General features: G+C 40.4%; 1 protein-coding gene across 17 annotated transcripts in view; it reads right to left on the reverse strand.

Annotated features, from left to right (window-relative positions):
• Positions 1–232: 232 nt before the first annotated feature.
• Positions 233–18,098, reverse strand: part of dock7 (dedicator of cytokinesis 7) — a 48,216-nt gene continuing 30,350 nt past the window's right edge. For 4 of the 17 annotated variants that reach the window (XM_039601276.1, XM_039601280.1, XM_039601273.1 and 1 more), the window contains 27 exons: positions 17,214–17,309; positions 16,926–17,066; positions 16,561–16,674; positions 16,090–16,257; positions 15,823–15,962; positions 15,511–15,680; positions 15,075–15,253; positions 14,786–14,968; positions 14,150–14,309; positions 13,772–13,868; positions 12,239–12,256; positions 10,939–11,035; positions 10,694–10,828; positions 10,457–10,609; positions 10,054–10,212; positions 9,768–9,868; positions 9,427–9,619; positions 9,160–9,303; positions 8,948–9,079; positions 7,585–7,599; positions 4,469–4,594; positions 4,288–4,377; positions 3,957–4,193; positions 3,729–3,872; positions 3,547–3,653; positions 3,132–3,299; positions 233–620 (listed from right to left, as the gene is read on the reverse strand). In XM_039601276.1, the coding sequence (XP_039457210.1) occupies positions 578–620; positions 3,132–3,299; positions 3,547–3,653; positions 3,729–3,872; positions 3,957–4,193; positions 4,288–4,377; positions 4,469–4,594; positions 7,585–7,599; positions 8,948–9,079; positions 9,160–9,303; positions 9,427–9,619; positions 9,768–9,868; positions 10,054–10,212; positions 10,457–10,609; positions 10,694–10,828; positions 10,939–11,035; positions 12,239–12,256; positions 13,772–13,868; positions 14,150–14,309; positions 14,786–14,968; positions 15,075–15,253; positions 15,511–15,680; positions 15,823–15,962; positions 16,090–16,257; positions 16,561–16,674; positions 16,926–17,066; positions 17,214–17,309 (3,510 nt within the window). In that variant the 3' untranslated portion in view covers positions 233–577. Of the gene's footprint in view, positions 621–3,131; positions 3,300–3,546; positions 3,654–3,728; positions 3,873–3,956; positions 4,194–4,287; positions 4,378–4,468; positions 4,604–7,584; positions 7,600–8,947; positions 9,080–9,159; positions 9,304–9,426; positions 9,620–9,767; positions 9,869–10,053; positions 10,213–10,456; positions 10,610–10,693; positions 10,829–10,938; positions 11,036–12,238; positions 12,257–13,771; positions 13,869–14,149; positions 14,310–14,785; positions 14,969–15,074; positions 15,254–15,510; positions 15,681–15,822; positions 15,963–16,089; positions 16,258–16,560; positions 16,675–16,925; positions 17,067–17,213; positions 17,310–18,098 lie in introns of all 17 variants that reach the window. The other 13 variants (XM_031760205.2, XM_031760207.2, XM_031760199.2 and 10 more) reach the window with 6 other exon arrangements.

The raw sequence follows: 18,098 nt of genomic DNA on the forward strand, positions 1-18,098 counted from the left end.
GTAAAATGCAATGCTACACCATAAAAAAAAAGTGCACACATGAAAATTGAGTACAGATTTTTTTGACACATCGTACATAATTAAAAAGACACCTTGACTTTTAAAATTGTAAAAATTTGGCAGAAAAAAAGGGTTTTTTTGGCACTTTACTGAAATAAAGAACTCTGGAGCATTCTTTATAGCTTGCAGCCATTTCTATTGGTTCCAAGAGTGAGTGCTAGCATGAGCTTTGTTTTTTTGTTATTTTAAGGTAGCATGGGGACAGTATAAGCACTTGTTACCTACTGAAATGACTAGCAAAAAGAAATTCTAAATGCCAAGGTATCTCTTTAATATGAAGTTCCACTTGTTTGCTGCGCTGATTGTGTAACAGTTTGTCTGTAAACAAATTAAGACACTGGAATGACGTACCAAGCTGCAAGTCTTTTCAGCCTTTTCTTTAAACACGCTTTTTTCCAAACACTGACCAACTTTCAAGAGACACTCCTATTTACACTGGAGAATAAATTAATATTGCAGTTTCGGTTAAGTGTTTGTGTAGGTGTACAGGTGCGCTTGTGTGTAGTTCTCTTCATCTTCAAATGTCAAGCTTGCGAAGACTCATTCTGCTGAAGGAATCTCTGCAAATTAAAAACAAAAAGATGTTAACGAGGACAAAAAAGAAATAAAATACTAATCATTTTGAACTGTCATGAGAAGCTGACCTGAAATGTTAAAGCTGCAGTAGGGAGAAATCTAGAAAAGCCTAGTATGTGAAAATAGCTGTCCGACTGTAGCTCTACCTTCCCACAAGACGAGCACAAGTATATACACATGCTTGATGCATGCTATGAATCAATGCTGACCCCAGTCTCACAGGCCTAGAGCAACCCACCAGGCAACAAATTGTGAGGGAAAATATGAATTCTCTGGTTGCTGTAGTTTCTAGACTTTGCTGTCAGTCACTGTGGACTTAATTTTGAATATCCCATTAACTAAGGCCTTGGGGCGTGGTCAGTGACTGCCAGGCAACCACTGGTTGTGTATTCTGCGACTGTTTGGCAAGTGATTGGTGGCAGTTGGTAGCCATTTTCCATTTTGCGCTGTACTATTTCAAGATTTACTACAGCTCTGAGAGTAAATAGCATCTGCATCTTAAATGAAAAACCACAGACGGCTTGCAACAACCTGCAGATGTTTTTAGTGCAACCAATTTCACTCAGCAACAGCTAGACCCCCTTGCAATCAACCAGGGAATACAAGTTTTTTCGACTGGAGATGATTGAGTTATGTAATGTAGTATTTGAACTGTAGCCCACTGCCTGTGATTGTCCAAAGTATTTGTAGTAGATTTGAAAATGCTACATGTTTAATTTTGTCAGAACCAATGGCCCCTCGTTTTTTTGTTTATTATTGTGAACTATTCCAACACTGTTATGTTGACGTACCGAGGTATAACCTCGGTACGTCAACAGATGGTGCTCTTGTACTGCTATGGAATCACTAGAGAGACAACTTCGCTGTCCTCTCTATTAATCCACAGTTTTTTATAACTGACTATGCCGTGCTCTCGAGCCTGTGTGCAGCTTGCTGCTGGTCCAGATTTCTCCTAGCCCTGGCGCTGGTAGCATCTTTAATCACAAGAATGACTTTCTAAAACTGATGTAGCCCAGAGGATGTGCCCGAGTCGAACTATTTCAATTACGGTATGAAAAAAGTCATTTTTATTTTATTATCATTATTGATTTCTTTTGTGTCCAATGGCAACATAAAGAAGTTGCCTAGCCAAATTGTAGCTAATTGTGGCTACTGCAATTTTAAAGCCTTGCAAAGCATATACATATACGTATATTTCCATCTGTACACTTTTTATCTGCAAATCTGTAAACAAAATCACAAATGCTCGATATCCTTGATAAAAATATAACGAATTTATAAAATGAACAGACACACTGAAAAAATGATGTTCTGTAGAGTCTCTTCCTTACAATATAGAGCGCCTTTAGCCAACTTGTTGTGAATTGGTGCTTTATAAATAAAAGGTAATTGCATTCATTCTGATTTTACTAAGTCTGTGTGTGGCTTGGTTGTTCTCTTCATACAACAGGTAAATTCTTAACTGATAAATAAAGTTGCACGAAAAGAAAAAGTATGCTGTATCCTAAAATATTTACAAATCCAATCATTTTTAATTTCAAAATTAAAACTGAAAGCATTTCCCTCTAATGCCGGGCTCACACTGTGCGATTTTTTCAGTCGCGCGATTCAGCTCCTGCTCAAACTGTACGATTGACTCGCAGGGGTTAGAAGTTCATAGGTCACGATGCAGGGTCTCACACTATACGGCCCGATGCTCTGATGCGACCTGAGTGCTCAAACTGTGCGTTCATAAAATGAAGGTTATAACAGAAATTCTGTCGCTCGCTCTCCCTCTCTGTCTTTCACTCACACAGACACGCACACCACCACCGTCAACTTTATGAAAAACATTAATCAGGCAGCTGTGATTGAGCAGCAGTGTAGATCCAACTATTTTCACGGTTCTTGTGGTCGTGATAATTTTGTGAGGCCACATCGAAAAGGCTCGGGTGAGCTTTCCAAAGTTCTACAAGTTGTGCCTCCATCGCTTGTGTCCAGATCACACGCTGCACTGCCGTGCTGCGCCGTTTTTTTCGCTGACATTTGTGTTTGCGCATGCGCAGTGTGAGAAGCTGCAGTGACACCCTCACGACGGTCAAGCGATTGATGATCGGGAGCTGGTCGTGAGGTGTTAATCGCTTCTCGTTACCCCACGTACACTACACGATGCACGATGAAGGACAAACTCGGGCCGATCACCAAAACGGTCGCACGACTCAAAAATCGGCTCAAAATGGGCCAAAAATCGCACAGTGTGAGCCCGGCATAACCTGAACAGTGAGAAACATGCAAATGAAAAAAACAAAAATACAACACAAAACGTACTCCGAAAAGTCCAAACTACCTTGTCAAGCTGTCCGTTTGCTGCATTGTTTTTACAGAAGCAAAAAAACAAAACAAAAGCAAAACAAAAAAAAAAATGTAAAAAGACTGATTTAATTTAACAACCAAAAACTTAATCTCTACTCTCACTCACATACAGACACATAGAGAGAAAGCCAGCTTGGTCCTACCTGTGCGAGTTGACCTGCAGTACAGGCTTATAAAGTTGGGGGATCTTCCTGTTTATGAGAGGCTGCAGCGCCTCCTTCAGCCGGTGATAATTCCTCTCCAGCTCTCTCTGGTACTCCTTCTGGTCTGGACCAATCAGGCTCTTGTTTTTGCGTAGGGCATCCTCACACCTTAGGCAGGAAAATATAGTGCAATACTGGCATGTAAATACACAGCACGTGTTGTCTGTTTGAAATAAAATGATGACTGAAAGTCAAAACAAATTCGGTGAGTGAAGTGAAAACTATAGCACTTGGGTGCTATAGTCCGTTTATATAGCAAGACAGCAACAATCAGTGGTATTGTATCATTTCTACAGCTTATACAGGGTGAGAGGAGAAGGTTTCAACTTCTGCCTGGAGGAAGCACAATCCATACCTTTTGGTGAAGTCTTTAAAGCAGAGCCGAAGCTTATTGTGGTGTCTGTACAGTTTAGGGTCACTGGGGATCTCTGACAGGAACACCTGAGCTACCTCCAAAGGACCCTTGGAAAAACAGCTTTCAGTTTTATGAATCAGTAGTGCTGTAAGTTTTTGCATGGTAAAAATTTAAAACCTTACCTGGTTCACAGTTGTGCCTACTGATCCCTGAAGAACCATCTGCAGCATCTTGGCATCGGCAGGGTCCTGGTGGGTGGCGAACGCCAACTCCTGAGTCTTCTTCTGCATGTCCTCTATTGCCACTTCTATCGGTGTGGATATAATCTGGAAGAGTGACAGAGTAGTTGCATGAAAAGGCTGAACGTTTGTGGAATTTACCTGTGAAGTGCAGGCAGACTGTAGACCTACTTCCTCTTTGTGGATGATGTTGATCCGTGTCTTGATGTACGGGAAGGCATGGGAGGTGGTGAGGATGGTCTTGCGTTTGAACTGTTCGTGCAGGTCCCCATGCGCTCGCCCATCCAGGGTGAAAGGAGTGCAGTAGACGAAACGCCTCAAGTTGTAGTTCTTGTCAAAGTATGTGATGCGGTCTTTCATTTCGTAAGTGTCAAAGTACGGCTCCACGTATGTGATCTGGATGAATGCCTACAGTAAGAAATGTTTTTGGGTTGGTTTGTTTTTTAGCCAAGACCATTTCCATCCGTTTAACATATGTTCATTTAATTTATCAACACTAAACCTTATTTGGGTCCAGCTTGCACTTGTCCACAGGGTTGGAGTCCTTAATGACTTCTACCTGGTCCTCTCCAAATCGCTCCCCATAGAAACCCTACCAGAAAAGACGAAGAACAGAACATTTTACTCTTTCACAGAAAACGATTAGGTTGACAGAGAGAGAACGTGAGCACAGCATAGTTTACCTCTAGCCTGTGAGAGATTTCAGCCAGCTTTGTGATGGCAGGCTCTTTGTACACAAACTCTTGCTCATCCAAGTCGCCAAACTTCGTACCATAAAATCCAACTCTGAAGTAAGTACCAAACATTCTCTTTCCATCCTGAACAAGCAGAGGGAAACAATGAAAAATGGATTAAAAACAAGGCAGAACATCATCACCCTGCTACAGCATACTGTGATGTACTGTGGAACAGTAAGCATTTGTATTTTTACTTTATTAGATTTTACAGCTCTCTTCACAGAGGTAAAGAAGATAGAAAAAGTTTATAGTTCACTGAAAGAAATGATATGCCTACAATCCGATATATATGTAGCTATATAGCTACATATATAACAACGACTATTAGAAGTTTCATGCAGTATGTGATTAAATCTGTTGGTTCTGTTCAATAAGTTGCAACCAGCTGTATGTGAGTGTACTGAAGGTTCAGACAGAAAGTAAGTGATTTCAACAACTGTTTTTTTTTCTTTTTCTTTTTTAAAAAAAAAAGGTTGTTCAGCAGCTTTTCCACCGCATTTACGGACCTGACAGAACTCATATGGGATTTTTAAGACTTTTTGTTTCATGTGTCTGAAAGAAAAAAAATTCCCATAAAATAAATAACTACACATTTGTTATATGTAGTTGCTTATCTACTTGTTTGCTCTCTACCCGACTCTGGGAAGTTGCACAGTGCCCTCTGGTGGACAACCCATGCAATATCAAATAGAAGAGTGTTTCTTCCATCTCTTCTTTACATTTTTCTTTTTCACCAAGAAGTTATTCATAATACAAACACCGACTGTCAAATAGCTAATATCGGGCGATGATACTGGCCTGCTAATAGATTAGTCAGGCTCAAGCACCAAGCAAACTAGGTCAAACATCAGCAAGAAATAAGTGCCAGGTTTAGCTCTTTTCCTTTCAAGCCCTCTCTTTTTAAGCAAACTTTCATCTGACTGGCTGTCTCTTGCAATCAGAAGGTTTGAAAAGTATGTGGGTGGGGCTTCTGTGCTGCAGCTGGAAGCATAGAAAAAAAAATCTGAACCCTGACCTTTGGGTCATAGGAATTACTTTCATATTCTCTTTATTTGACAGTTTGGTCCTGTTTAAATATTATTATAACAATAAAGAAACACACAAAAAGGTCCACTGTAAGTAAACATAGTAGACATTTGGGTTTATAAAATGGTCAGAAATCACTAGAAAATCTATATAATTATAACAAATACGAGGAATGCAGATGAATGGTCTTTATTATGTATGGAGCAAATGTGCTTTTGTGAAAAATCCCAATCTAAGCCAAGAAATACCCCGGAGTGTCTGAAATGTATCTACTGTTGTCAACATGAACTCGACATCTCCTTTGCACCCAGCTTGTAAGTGCTTGTGTTCTTCATGTGTGCAATTTTTGCCCATGTTAAGAATAAAAACAGCTCAAGCTCACAGATCAAAGCAGCACCAAAGTTTTCTAAATAGAAGCCTTAAAGTCACAAACAGACAGATAACAAAAAAAGAAAGAAAGGCGGAGCGGGAGGGGAAAAAGTTTGTGAAACAAAACAAGGCAAAAACTACTTTAACCTCAACCATCTGTTACATCTTTGGAAGTTGTTGACAAGAAAAACATCCATCAACTCCAATTTTAATTTTTTTTTTTTTTGCTTAGACCTCTACTTGGAAAGAACATCCAAAGGGAAGCCCCACAATCAATCAGCAGGTACACCGTGAGTGCCCAGTGTGTAAGTGTGTATGGCAGGAAAAAGGAAAATGATGTGAAAATCTGAGGCAAATGCTACACAACTTGATGCAGAAGACGTTTAGATAAAGCATCAGGGTAACTTAAGGGAATATCGAAAAAGATACAAGTCATGTATTGCTGGTTAAACCACTGATTTGAATATGTTTTTAAGCAGTAATTAAGGAAACCCTGTAAACTAAGAAACTTACCACAAGACACAATTAAGTAAAGAAGGAAGGAAGGGTCGGCAACCAGGGAAATCAAAAAGGAAAAAAAAAACAGAACAAATTTTAATCAGGATTGGGTTCCTCCAGAGAATTTTAAAAACAACACAAACTAACACACAACAGTAAAAATATCTCCACTGATTGTGAGAAAGAACAGAAACTCATTGTGGAGGATCCAGACCATGCAAAGGCAGACAGTGAAGAATTAAAAAAACAAACGTGAGGGGGAAAAAAAACAAATAATCCACAACCCTCGGAAACACACCATGCACGCTCAGTGCGCTTCCTGTGCTCTGTCCAATTCATGCAACAGACCATGAGAACTCAGAGGTTAATACTGTTAACAAAGGGACAGAATGCATGAAACAAAAATCAGGGGTCGATTTAGTTTAAACTATCAAAAGAAAGGGCAAGAATAACAACCAATCAAAATCAAAAGGGATAAATCAAGTAATCCTGAGATTACTGTGAGTTGAACCCTCTTAGAAAACACCAAACCGCCTTTGGGGAATTTGGTTCCAGCCTCGACCCAAAGTCTGCAACACCTTGCGTGTTAAAAGGCTCATTTAATTGTGTGTGGCAAGAATGACCCCACGGCTACAGCGGGATGGCTAACAGACACCTTTCATGTCAAAACAGTGCACTGAAATCGAGCCCTGTGGTTGAAGATGAGATGAAGTGTGACAGCTGATGCGCGTGTGTGCCCACCGACACACCCAGCAGACAGATAGAAGACGAGGAATGGAGGGGGGTAAAAAGGTGGATTGTGCAGGTGATGCATTCGCTGAGACTTTTGTCATTAGTGTCACACACCGTGGCTCCCATGCACAGCCTGTCAACACTGTCACATGTAAAGAACAAAAAAAAAAAGACAAACACAAGCTCCTCTTGCAGTGTAAGAAGAGTGAGGAGAGAGGAAAACGGTGAAAGGTGTTGTTGCTTAGACAGCGAGAGTCCCCAGCGGGTAAGGGGGCAGACAGTTGACGTTGTCTGCAGATGTTAATGGATTTGGATGTATGTAACAAAGAAGAAGAATGCCAACAGCTAGCAAATAAAAAGATGAGAGTAAATAAAAAGAAAATACAACAAGATAAACCACATGAGCAGGGCCAAGCAGGAGCTGTTTAGTCACCTACCTCCCAGCCAGTACTCTGCATAACAAAGAGAATACAGGACATGTGAACGACAAGACGCATACGCCCTCCGACACACGCACGCACGCACACACACACACATACAAAGGATGTTACAACAAGGAGAATGAACGCTTTGAAACGAATCCAGGTTACTAAGTTGTCGAGCTGGACAGAAATATTCTTTAAACAACAAACAAACAAACAAAAAAACAGGGATGCTTTCTTTACACATGAATGTTTTTGTCACTATGAAAAAGTCTGCTTTGCAAGAGCAGTTGCTCTGCGCACCAGACGACTGCAACCCGTCTGTGTCACACAATCCACACAACTGGCCCTTAACAAAAAATGCAGATAAAAAAAAAAAAAACCCAGCTGGAATCCAACATGTCATGCATGCTTAAGTTCATACTTCACAGAAAAGTAAAGCATGGTGGGTATCAGGCATAAATAAATATACTAGGATTTAACTGCCAACTGATAAGATCATGCAAAGCTTTGTCTGTGACAGCTGGTGTGTACGCAACATTAACTGAAATCCATTGTTTTTCTGTGTAGTGACTCATATCGAGACTGATGTATGTAAATTTTAAAAGTCCTGCAGACAAGAAGCAACATCCTTTTTTGCCAATTGATACCATCTACACTGGCTGTTTAACATGACCGTTAATCTGTGTGAGAAAAGTGTATTTGTGCATATATTCATATGACAGTGACAAAAAAATTCTCCTTTTCATTGTAAGTGCTGATCTTGATACTATACCATAATTACTTAACTCTAATTCAACCGCACAAGTCTTAAATTGTGTTCACTCAAGCATTTTTTGGATGAGCTGCATGTGAGAACGCAAAGCATGCATCATAAATATTAAACGATTTTTGCCCTGCTGGCTCCATAGAACAAAGTCTATGAATGTCCAATTAAAACTATGTTTGAAGAGAGCCCATGACTATCTGGAGAATTCCTGTAAGCCCTGCCTCCTCCACCCTCTACCCAGGCATTGTGCCACATAAAAACAAAACAAATGGAGCATTTCCAGCAGTGATAAGGTATCTGACATGGACTGCTCCAGACAATTTCCTGACCCGATTCTCATGACACTGTCTGGAATTTATGTATAAAAACAGCTTTGGTGGATTTACATAAGAAAATGAAACAAAAAGTAACCTTGTGTATCCCAAATGTAATCTTCTCATAGCAGAAGTCTGACAATGAATACAATAAATCTGAGTGATGTTTTTACACTGAGATATAAAAAAAATTAATCTTTGAATATAATTGCATAAATTTAGTGTCAGGTCGGCACCACAAACTGCTGGGAGTTGTGATTTGAAGAAGTAGTCTACTTTGTGTGTGTGTGTTTACCTGATGAACAATTTTGCCAAAGGCTTCCTGTAGTTTACCATGAATGGTGGCTAGCTTCTTTGCGTCCCTGTTGGCTTCGTGAACTGGGATCAGTACCTTATAAACTTCATTCACAGCTTCATACATGCCGGCCTGGAAGGATGAAGATTTTAAATAATAGCAGGCCAAAAAAAAAAAAAAAATAAGGACCTGTTCATGTTTCCATGTCTCACCATGGAAAAAGAGGCAGCAGCCTGCTCTAGGAGACCCACGAGACCAATCTCAGTGAAATATTTCCCTGAACAGATTCCCTCCTCGTCTGGTGACACTACATCATCAGAGACCGCAGATTCCTCCAGCACATTTGAAGAAATATTCTAGAGCACATAACCACACACATTAAAAAAAATGAAGGCGATGGTGCATGCACAGTCATTGTAAGAAATGTGTTTCTGTAGAGGAGAGACATGTGCACAAACAATACCAAGGAATGCTCATACCTGGAAGGTGACACAGCCTACAGGAAGATATTTGCGGTCCTCCAGCATGCTTAGGTATTCTGCCACTAAGGCAGCACTGTGCACCAGACACTGAGCAGCCTCAGCATGGTTGTTTCTCTCAGAGTGCTTTCCAGCCATGTTCTGGAGCCATGTCAGCCGCAAGTCTGGAGATGTCTGGTAACCTTTTGCAATCCTTTAAGTGGACACAAATGCAAATGCACACACAGACCACACAGGAAATCACACCCACAACCAGATATTGACTAACTAACCAACTACAATGAATAAATGCTCTTCTAAGTAATCAAAAGAAATCGCTCCATTGCACATGGGTTTTGTACCTGTACATGAGATCTATCAACATCTCAGGATCTTCCTGGTGCTCCTTCATCTTCACTGTGTCAGACAGGATCATGTGCAGATTAAAAACAAGGTCCTGAACCTGAAAGCAAGAAAATACGGCTCAGGTTAAAGAGGCTCCTTCTCCAGGATGACGACATGTTTGAAAACTACAAGGTCCAGAGAATCACATGAGAAAATCAAATTAGAAAAATAGGATCAGCAGCAATTTGGATATTTTGCCTTTCTGAGCAGTGATGGAAAACAACTTAATAGATAACCCAGTACCTGATCCGGGAACGTGGTCTCCCTCAGCTCCAGGTCCTCCTCTGCATAGGTAAGGATGGTCTTTAGAGAGCGACGGAGGAACTCTTCATTGAAATTCTGAGACGTTCCAACCAGCGAGGAAAGAGACATTGTCACCTGCATCTTTACTCTTGCAAAGTTCTAAAAGTGCAAGCAAAAAGAAAAAACACACATGATGTCAAGGCTGTTGGCTTTCTACTGACATATGAAGATAGAAGGAAACATTATGCTTTCAATAATGCATACATCAGTAACTGAACTAAAGTTTGGTATGACTGCACAGTTTGGTATTCAGATAAACCAGGTGAATTAAAGTTAACAAATATGTTAGTTGTAATAGTACAGCCACATTCCAGACCCATCAACCCATCACCTCTGTACTTACATTGCCAATCTCAAAGTTTTGCCTCATGAGGAGGTAGAGGGAAGCACTGGCATGGGATCTGATCGTGCTTATGCTGCTGCTGCAGCTCCTCAGCAGTCGCAGACACAGATCAGCACACTGCTCTGTTTCTTCCTCAAAGAGCAGTTCGGGAAACTACACGGGCAAAGAGAGAAGCCATGTAATCCCGAAAGATGAAATAAGCATGCTTCACACATAAAGAAAGCCCAGTAGTCTAACCTTAGATACCAGGGCCCTCTGTGTGGCAAAACAATGCTGAAGGTAGAGGGCGCTCTGGTTGCAGGCCATGCTGTGGAGCAGCACCTTCAGCACTCCACCCAGGATACTCTCCTTGGATTCCGTCACTGATGCTGTCTGGAGGGAAAAGGACTCATAAGCAGTTGTAATAGGCCTCTGAACACAGCATGACTGTGACTATATGCCTGTTTCCATTTAGTGTGGATACGTCTTCTTCACTTCCATACCTGTACAATAATCTCCAGAGTATCAAGTATTATTAAATTGGCCTCTGTTGCGAGATTACCATCAATAAGAGCTTCATGTTCCAGCTCTGCTCTCGTCCTGCAAAGACACAAGAAGACGCCGTCACAAACTTAACTCATACATTGCGGCTTTGATGATGTGCCACTGAGTGCTGCGTGAGCTTCCAGTCACCACATTAATCCACTGCACAGAATCATAAACAATGAACACAATTTAGAGGAAAAACATGTTATGTGTGGTGTGGATGCTCAGCCAGCTGTGTCTAAAACACAAAAGAGTATGTTTACGCTATTTGGTTTATTTCTGGCAAAATCCAAGAAAGCCCTACACTGAGAGACAGTTAGCCTAAACCAGGGGTGTCGAAGTCCAGGCCTCAAGGGCCGGTGTCCTGCAGGTTTTAGATAACACCCTGGGTGAACATACCTGAATCAAATGAGTAGTTCATTACCAGGCCTCTGGAGAACTACAAGACATGTTGAGGAGGTAATTTAGCCATTTGAATCAGCTGTGTTGGATCAAGGTCACATCCAAAACCTGCAGGACACTGGGCCTCGAGGCCTGGAGTTCGACACCTGTGGCCTAAACCTATCTGCTCTTTTCTTAGAGGAAATATGAGAGGCATTAAAAGAATGGCATAATTTAAAGTTAGAAAAAAGCAGCCCATTATTCCTGATCTACAGGAAGAACGCAGAGACTTTTATTTTGTTAGTCTACATGTCCTAAAATGCCTGTGATTAAATAATACAGAGCTGAATAAATGACCGATAACAAAAAAGCTTTTGCCACATTTGTCTTTTCCCCCCGGAAACATCAACCAGGTGTAAACATCAGTCAGGACCCCAGAAAAACAAGCACACTGGTTAAAAAGCAGAACAGGCCCACTGCAACCACTACCAACCCCAAGGCAGAGTTTGTTGTTACCAGGAGAGGGACTGATGGGACAGGGGATTTGAGGGTCAGGGCCAGGATCAGGGGGGGCTCTGTTGGTGCTCTGATGTGCATGTGTGAACTTAAGAAGTTAAAATGGAAAGGAAATGAATGCGAACAAATTACTGATTGCATTAGTTGCTAAAGTGTTAAAGTATCTCACTCAAAATTATGTTAATTCAAAAAAATGTTCATGACTTGGTAAAAGGTAAGAATCAAATACAAGCTAATCAGTTCAGTCTGCATCCACTTCACCTGTCGGACTTCCCACATGCATGGCAGTACACCTTAAAAGAGGCACTAAAGCAGGGAGGAATTTAAAGGAGCACACAGCAAATGTGGACAATACAATACCTGACTGATCTGTGACTCCTACATTAACACACAGTGACATGAGAGAACAAATGGAAATTAACAGAAGACAAATGCTGGAGCAGAAATGATAAAAGAACAGGAATTAAAATTAAAACAGTAAAACAAAAAGGCATAATGATATATTTTTTGTCATCATTTGACAAAAAATATTGGCAAAAAGATGCAAAACCTTCAAGGTTTAAGCTCCCGTGTTATACAGATACTTTTAGTTGTTGCTTAAACATGGCAAAGTTAGCATAGTCATACACAGTACACAAGTACATCACAAAATAACAATGTGTTTGCAATGGGCATGTATTCTTAGAGTATCAGTTAGGATCATAACTGCATCTGTACACCACTACAGTGGATTTTAAATTAAAAAAATCAAAACCTGACTGAAGTGCAGACCTTCAGATATCATTCAAAGGGTTTAACAAAAGTTAGGAATTATTTTATATGTAGTCCCCAATGCATATATATGCAATGCAAAAACACTGCCCCATCATCATATGCTTTGGATCAGGAGCTCATTCTCTCCTTCTCATCATTCTGGCTTCCAACACTTGGAACCAGTTTCAAATCTTTGATCTGCTTATTTTGTCATGACAAACTGTGGGATCAGACCTCATGTGAAAAAAAACCTCTTGTCAGTCAATTCCTTTTTTGTCTTTAAAAATGTGAAACTACATACAACAAAGTTGTTAAACATCCCGAATTAAGGCTAAAAGTCTGCACTTCAATCACATATTGATTGCTTCATTTAAAATCCACTGTGTACATTGTCCAAACCTTAGCAGTGGCATCCTGTAAAGGGTATAAGTAAAAATTTTACTGTTAAATCAAAATAAAGATGCAATAATGGAGTGGTGGCACAAAAAAATGAAGATGATCAGGACTCATCAGTCCAGACTTTGCATCTGGACTGATGAGAAATCTTTGAGATTCTTTTCAGAAATGTTTTTTCTTTCATATATATCTCATGGTTTTCTACTATCTGAGGTTCATTTTGAACTTTAAGTCCTTTACCTTGTTAAAGCATCTTTCTCTTGAGTGCTTTAATTGTAGCATATCTGAGAAATGGGACTAGCTTTTTAGCTCAAGTTTTGCCCATTTCGTGGAAATTTAAAATGCAGTTTGAGACAGACCTGACTCGTGCATGTGCCCCTAAGAGAATAAAGTTCCACAATGCCATTAAAAAAATGTCTGTGTAGGTCCTCAGTCATCCAGGTCAAGAAGCTTGGAAAGAAAAGCGACTGGACTTCTTGTGTCCTTTGATGTGGTTTCACTCTTCAATTGCATACCTACAACCGAGGCAGTGGAGACTATGGAGACTCCCAGGTATTTAAGCCCTAGTGGGACTATTTGGTCTTAGAACTGAAGAAACTTCTGAGAGGTGAATGTCTTCAAGAAACTTAAAGAAGTCCAGTCGCTTTCTTTGCAAGCTCTTTAGATTATTAAAGAAATTTTATGTTTTCTTGTGCATGAAACAGTAATCAGAAAAATGCCCTTCAACAGTTCGAAAGACCATACTTGTCCATCTTTTCGCTGTTTTGTCTCCAGTGGGTCATGTCCTTTCTCCATCGAAGGTTTTCCTGGCTGCCAAAAGCACTGCCAGATGGACTCCGCTCTAAATGATGGGGAAACATTATTTACCGTTTCTTTTTTAAACTGTGATGAAAGAGGCTCCCTGGACACAAAAAACGTGACAAACTGGCTGTAGCTATATTTACAGTACTTTCAAAAGGTACAGCCGAATGCACGTATGTATGCATGCACCTGTGTCCAGGAGAAAAAGCAGAATACACTGATTATTCAAAGTGTTGGTGTAACCCTGAAATTTTGCTAATCAGCATTTCTTATTTCTTCCTACCTGCAACTGTGTGAGTGTGCCTGAAGTTTAAATCTCACCTAGCTGCCCCCGGCTGCGTCGCACCATTTCCTGTCTGGCCCCGATGCTGCCCAGTATGGCTTCCTCCAGCTTGGCCTTCATATCTTTGGATTTCTTAAAGGTTAGGCTGTTCATGCGTTCAAACGCCTTCTTGCCCTGCATGGTGAACACAACATGGGCCTTGTATCCATGAGGTAGAGGGTGAATGGACAGACAGAGAACACACACAGCAGGGAAGTTACTTGCAGCGAAGCACCAAGCAGGCAAACCGGGTTAGTAGCATGAAAAGCAAATATGCAAGCACAGCACAGCAAAAAGCAAACACACAGCATAGCATAAAGAGCTTGAAACACACAGAAGGAAATAGATAATTATAGAACCTTTTGAAAACAAATGTAAAGTTAGATAGTAAATGTGAAAATATTTTTAGTTTAGTTAGTATTAGAGCACATGCAAAAGTTTGGTTTTGTAGTTTCACCAAGTTTCAATTAGAAATGTCATACAAGCTCATGAGCTTCCCCAGTTTTAATATAGAAAATAAACAGAAGAGGTGGACGTAACCCACAATGTAGATTCCCCCAGTACGCAGTGTGCTCTCAGGTGGGTAATTAATGCTTAATTAGCTCAAACTGTTAGGCAGTGATTGTTGATGTTACCTTGTATTCAAAGCAGGAGACGCAGAGGTAGAGGAGATCCAGAAGGCGATTGAGCTGGGACACTGATAGGTCTGTGAACCATTTCTGTAACACTAGCTCATCAGCGTTCTTTAGCACCCACAGCAGACAGATCAGCAGGCTCCGACTGGACTCGGCTGAGAAGCTCCCGTGCTGACGACTCGCCTGGAATGCGAGAACACAAAAGGAGGAAGCAGCACACGGCACTGAGATATTTCCATTAACTGCAGATAAATGAATATTACAGTTACTGTGTCTTGCAGGAAATTACCTGCGAGTTGAGCAAGAAGCTGCTCGGTCGGGACATCGGAGATGCGGTTGAAGTGCCTGCTATTGCCATGGCGACAGTCTGACTGATCATGCTGTTACCTTCTCCCTCTGTCTCTTCTCCGCTGGTGCCTACGGCTGCCCCCTGAGGGCCGCCCGGACGACCCCACTGATTATGTGACTCTAATAAAACAAAAAAGGAAAGAACATAAGTTGCCAAATAATCAGACATGACAGCAGACAAAGATAAAAACTGAGGAAGATAATACATTTGCATTTTGATAAGGAAATTATCTTGACAAAATTGAAAGAAGACCTGAGAAAATATTTAAACTAATGTAAAGGTTTGAAAAAAAAAATCAAAAAGTAATCAAAAGATTTGTACATTGCTAACTCTAGCTAACTCTTACGCTGCTTCATACTAAAAATGTCACCTGTACCTGTAAAATCGTGGAGTTGAGGCAGTGCCTCCATGACAATGCCGATGAGAGGCAGGTAAAGCATAGCAACACGGGCTTTGACTTCAGGATCGGCGTAGCGAGGATCAGAGTCGTGGCTGGAAAGGAGGTTGTGAACGACGCTCACTACTTTCTTATGCAGACCGAACATCCTACGGTGGACAATACATAAGAGAAGAAGCAAAACAAATTTAAAAGGAAGCGAAATGGAATGTTTCAGCTCATTTACGGGAAGATTCAGACAATAAAACACATTCACATTTACAATCTTTCTTAATTAAAACATCTTCTCACCCCTCATTGTCTGGGTCCAGTATTACTGACAGTTCAGACAGTACCAGTCCAGCCAGATAATGCTGTTCTCTGAAGGGGACAGACAGCTCAAACATGTTGGCTATCTTTTGGTCCTGGACATGTGTGGAGAAGCCAGAGCTCTGTGAGAGATAAGAGACACTATTAATAAGTTCTCTGTCATTACTTTGACTGTACTTAAATCTAACATCTGTACACTGAAATTTTCAGAGTGTCTGCTTTTTAAGGGCAAAAAGAGTGAAAATTGACCTGCGATGTTGCTGAGGACACAGACGGGGAAGGAGAGGCAGGTGGTGTGAGCAGGCTGCAGGGCAGGTTGAGGGTGACGTAGTGTTCATGACTGCAAACAATCCTTAAGAAATCAAGCCGCAAAGACTCCAGGGTTGGGTTCTGTAAAGCGTAAAGCTTTGTGGACACCTAGAAAGAAGCAATAGAAAACACTCATTTACATATTTTTAAACATTTTAAAATGCTTTATTTAGAAAAAATAATGAAGTATGTGCAGTAAAAGAAAGTGCTGAAATGCCATCGCATATTACTCTGTTATAATCATAGTGCTGTGAATAAAGCTGAAATGCACAAATAGTTAAATGAAGGCCTAATCAGAAACTTCTGCACTCACCTAGATTTTGTCAGCTTTTTTTCAGTCATACTGCTCCTGACAGCCATGGCAATTTAAAAATTAAAAACCAAAAGACAGAGAAAAACAAACTCATTTACCTGTTTCCAGTATGCCCTAATCAGGCTGAAGACAAAACCTCGATCCATAACTGACAGCAAGTCATTGAGAAAGAAGGCCAGGCTCATGTTCAGCCTCTCCACCAGCTCCAGATCCTGAATGGATGAGAAAACATGCTTTATACATGTCAAGGGCATGCTTTGGAAATTACAACTCCAAACTTAAAATGCCACAAAATAATATCCAGAAATTACAAAAAATATTTGAACATACAACTTCTTTTACAGTTTTAACAACTCATAAGATTCCTTTTTCCATATACAACAATCCTGCAAATCCCCGTTCCAATCCAACATGACAAGCCTCTTACTAACACCTCAAGACACAGAACTGGGTCATTATTTACCTTTTGGAAGCGAGACACAATGTCACCAGCGATGGTGCTGACCAGAGCTGTGATGTCATCCATGAAGCGCTCTGGGAAACGGTTCTTCCTGGGTGACTCTAAGCGGTCAGTGAAGTAAAGGTGGTGGATAATACTCTTCACCTGAGGTAAAGGTGTTCATTGGGTTAAAACATAAGCTGTTGGCAAGTTTTATTATCATTATTAGTATTATTTTTTATTTTTACACAAAAGGAACAATGTGAGACAGACCCATGTATGTCACACTTTATCCAGATTTTGTTTTCTTACCATGAGTTCAAAGAAAAACCAGGCCTGTTGCAGAGCACCCTCACGCACACTTCCACTGCTCACCACCCACTGGAGAGCCAACTCTTCATGGAAGAGCTGAGTCAGAAAATCAAAACAGAGAGAAAGAGAGAGGGACAGACAGAGAGGGAAAGGGAAAGCAGTACAGCCAGACAGAGATAATGTGAGGCACCAGAAAAAGTAACCAAGCATAATCTATACTTAGTTCGCCTGGTCAGATAGATCTCAAAATGTATTTATTTTTGTGGGTTATGACATAAAAGAAGTTTTAGATTGGCTACAGACATAACCTGCTAGCAGGTATCAACTGTTGTGACCAGGAATATAGAACAAATAAGAACGCGTACTACATTCTCTATATGAAAGAACAAGACAGCCCAGTAAAGCTTCTGCTCCTCCAAAGCTGAAAATGAACTTCACTGCAGACAAAGTTAGATATTAATAAAAAAAAAAACTGTTATAGACGTGTGCAACCATTTTTGCTTTTAACAAATGATGCACTCTTTTCACCATGGAAACTGCAGTATTTTGTAGTGCGACCTAATGTATATGGCTAAAATACATTTCTCTCTTTTAAAGACAGAAAAATAATTCTAGTTTTACAAAGAGCAACATTTATTATTATTATTGTTATTATTATTATTTTACATTTGGTAGTCTTATTATGCAAAAATAACATTTTTCGAGCTGTGTGTATTTTATGCAACACTAACATCCACCACAAGTCTGGCTAACATACTGACTTTTGACCAGACTGGTAAGTCTTAAATACATCATTTTAAACCTGTATTGTACTGCCTACTGGAAAGAAATATTTTATTAAAGAGTTTAAGGTTGTTATAGCAGATGCACAGCTTGGTATAAAAC

The sequence above is a fragment of the Oreochromis aureus genome, linkage group 17, assembly GCF_013358895.1.
Source record: "Oreochromis aureus strain Israel breed Guangdong linkage group 17, ZZ_aureus, whole genome shotgun sequence".
Taxonomy (NCBI): domain Eukaryota; kingdom Metazoa; phylum Chordata; class Actinopteri; order Cichliformes; family Cichlidae; genus Oreochromis; species Oreochromis aureus.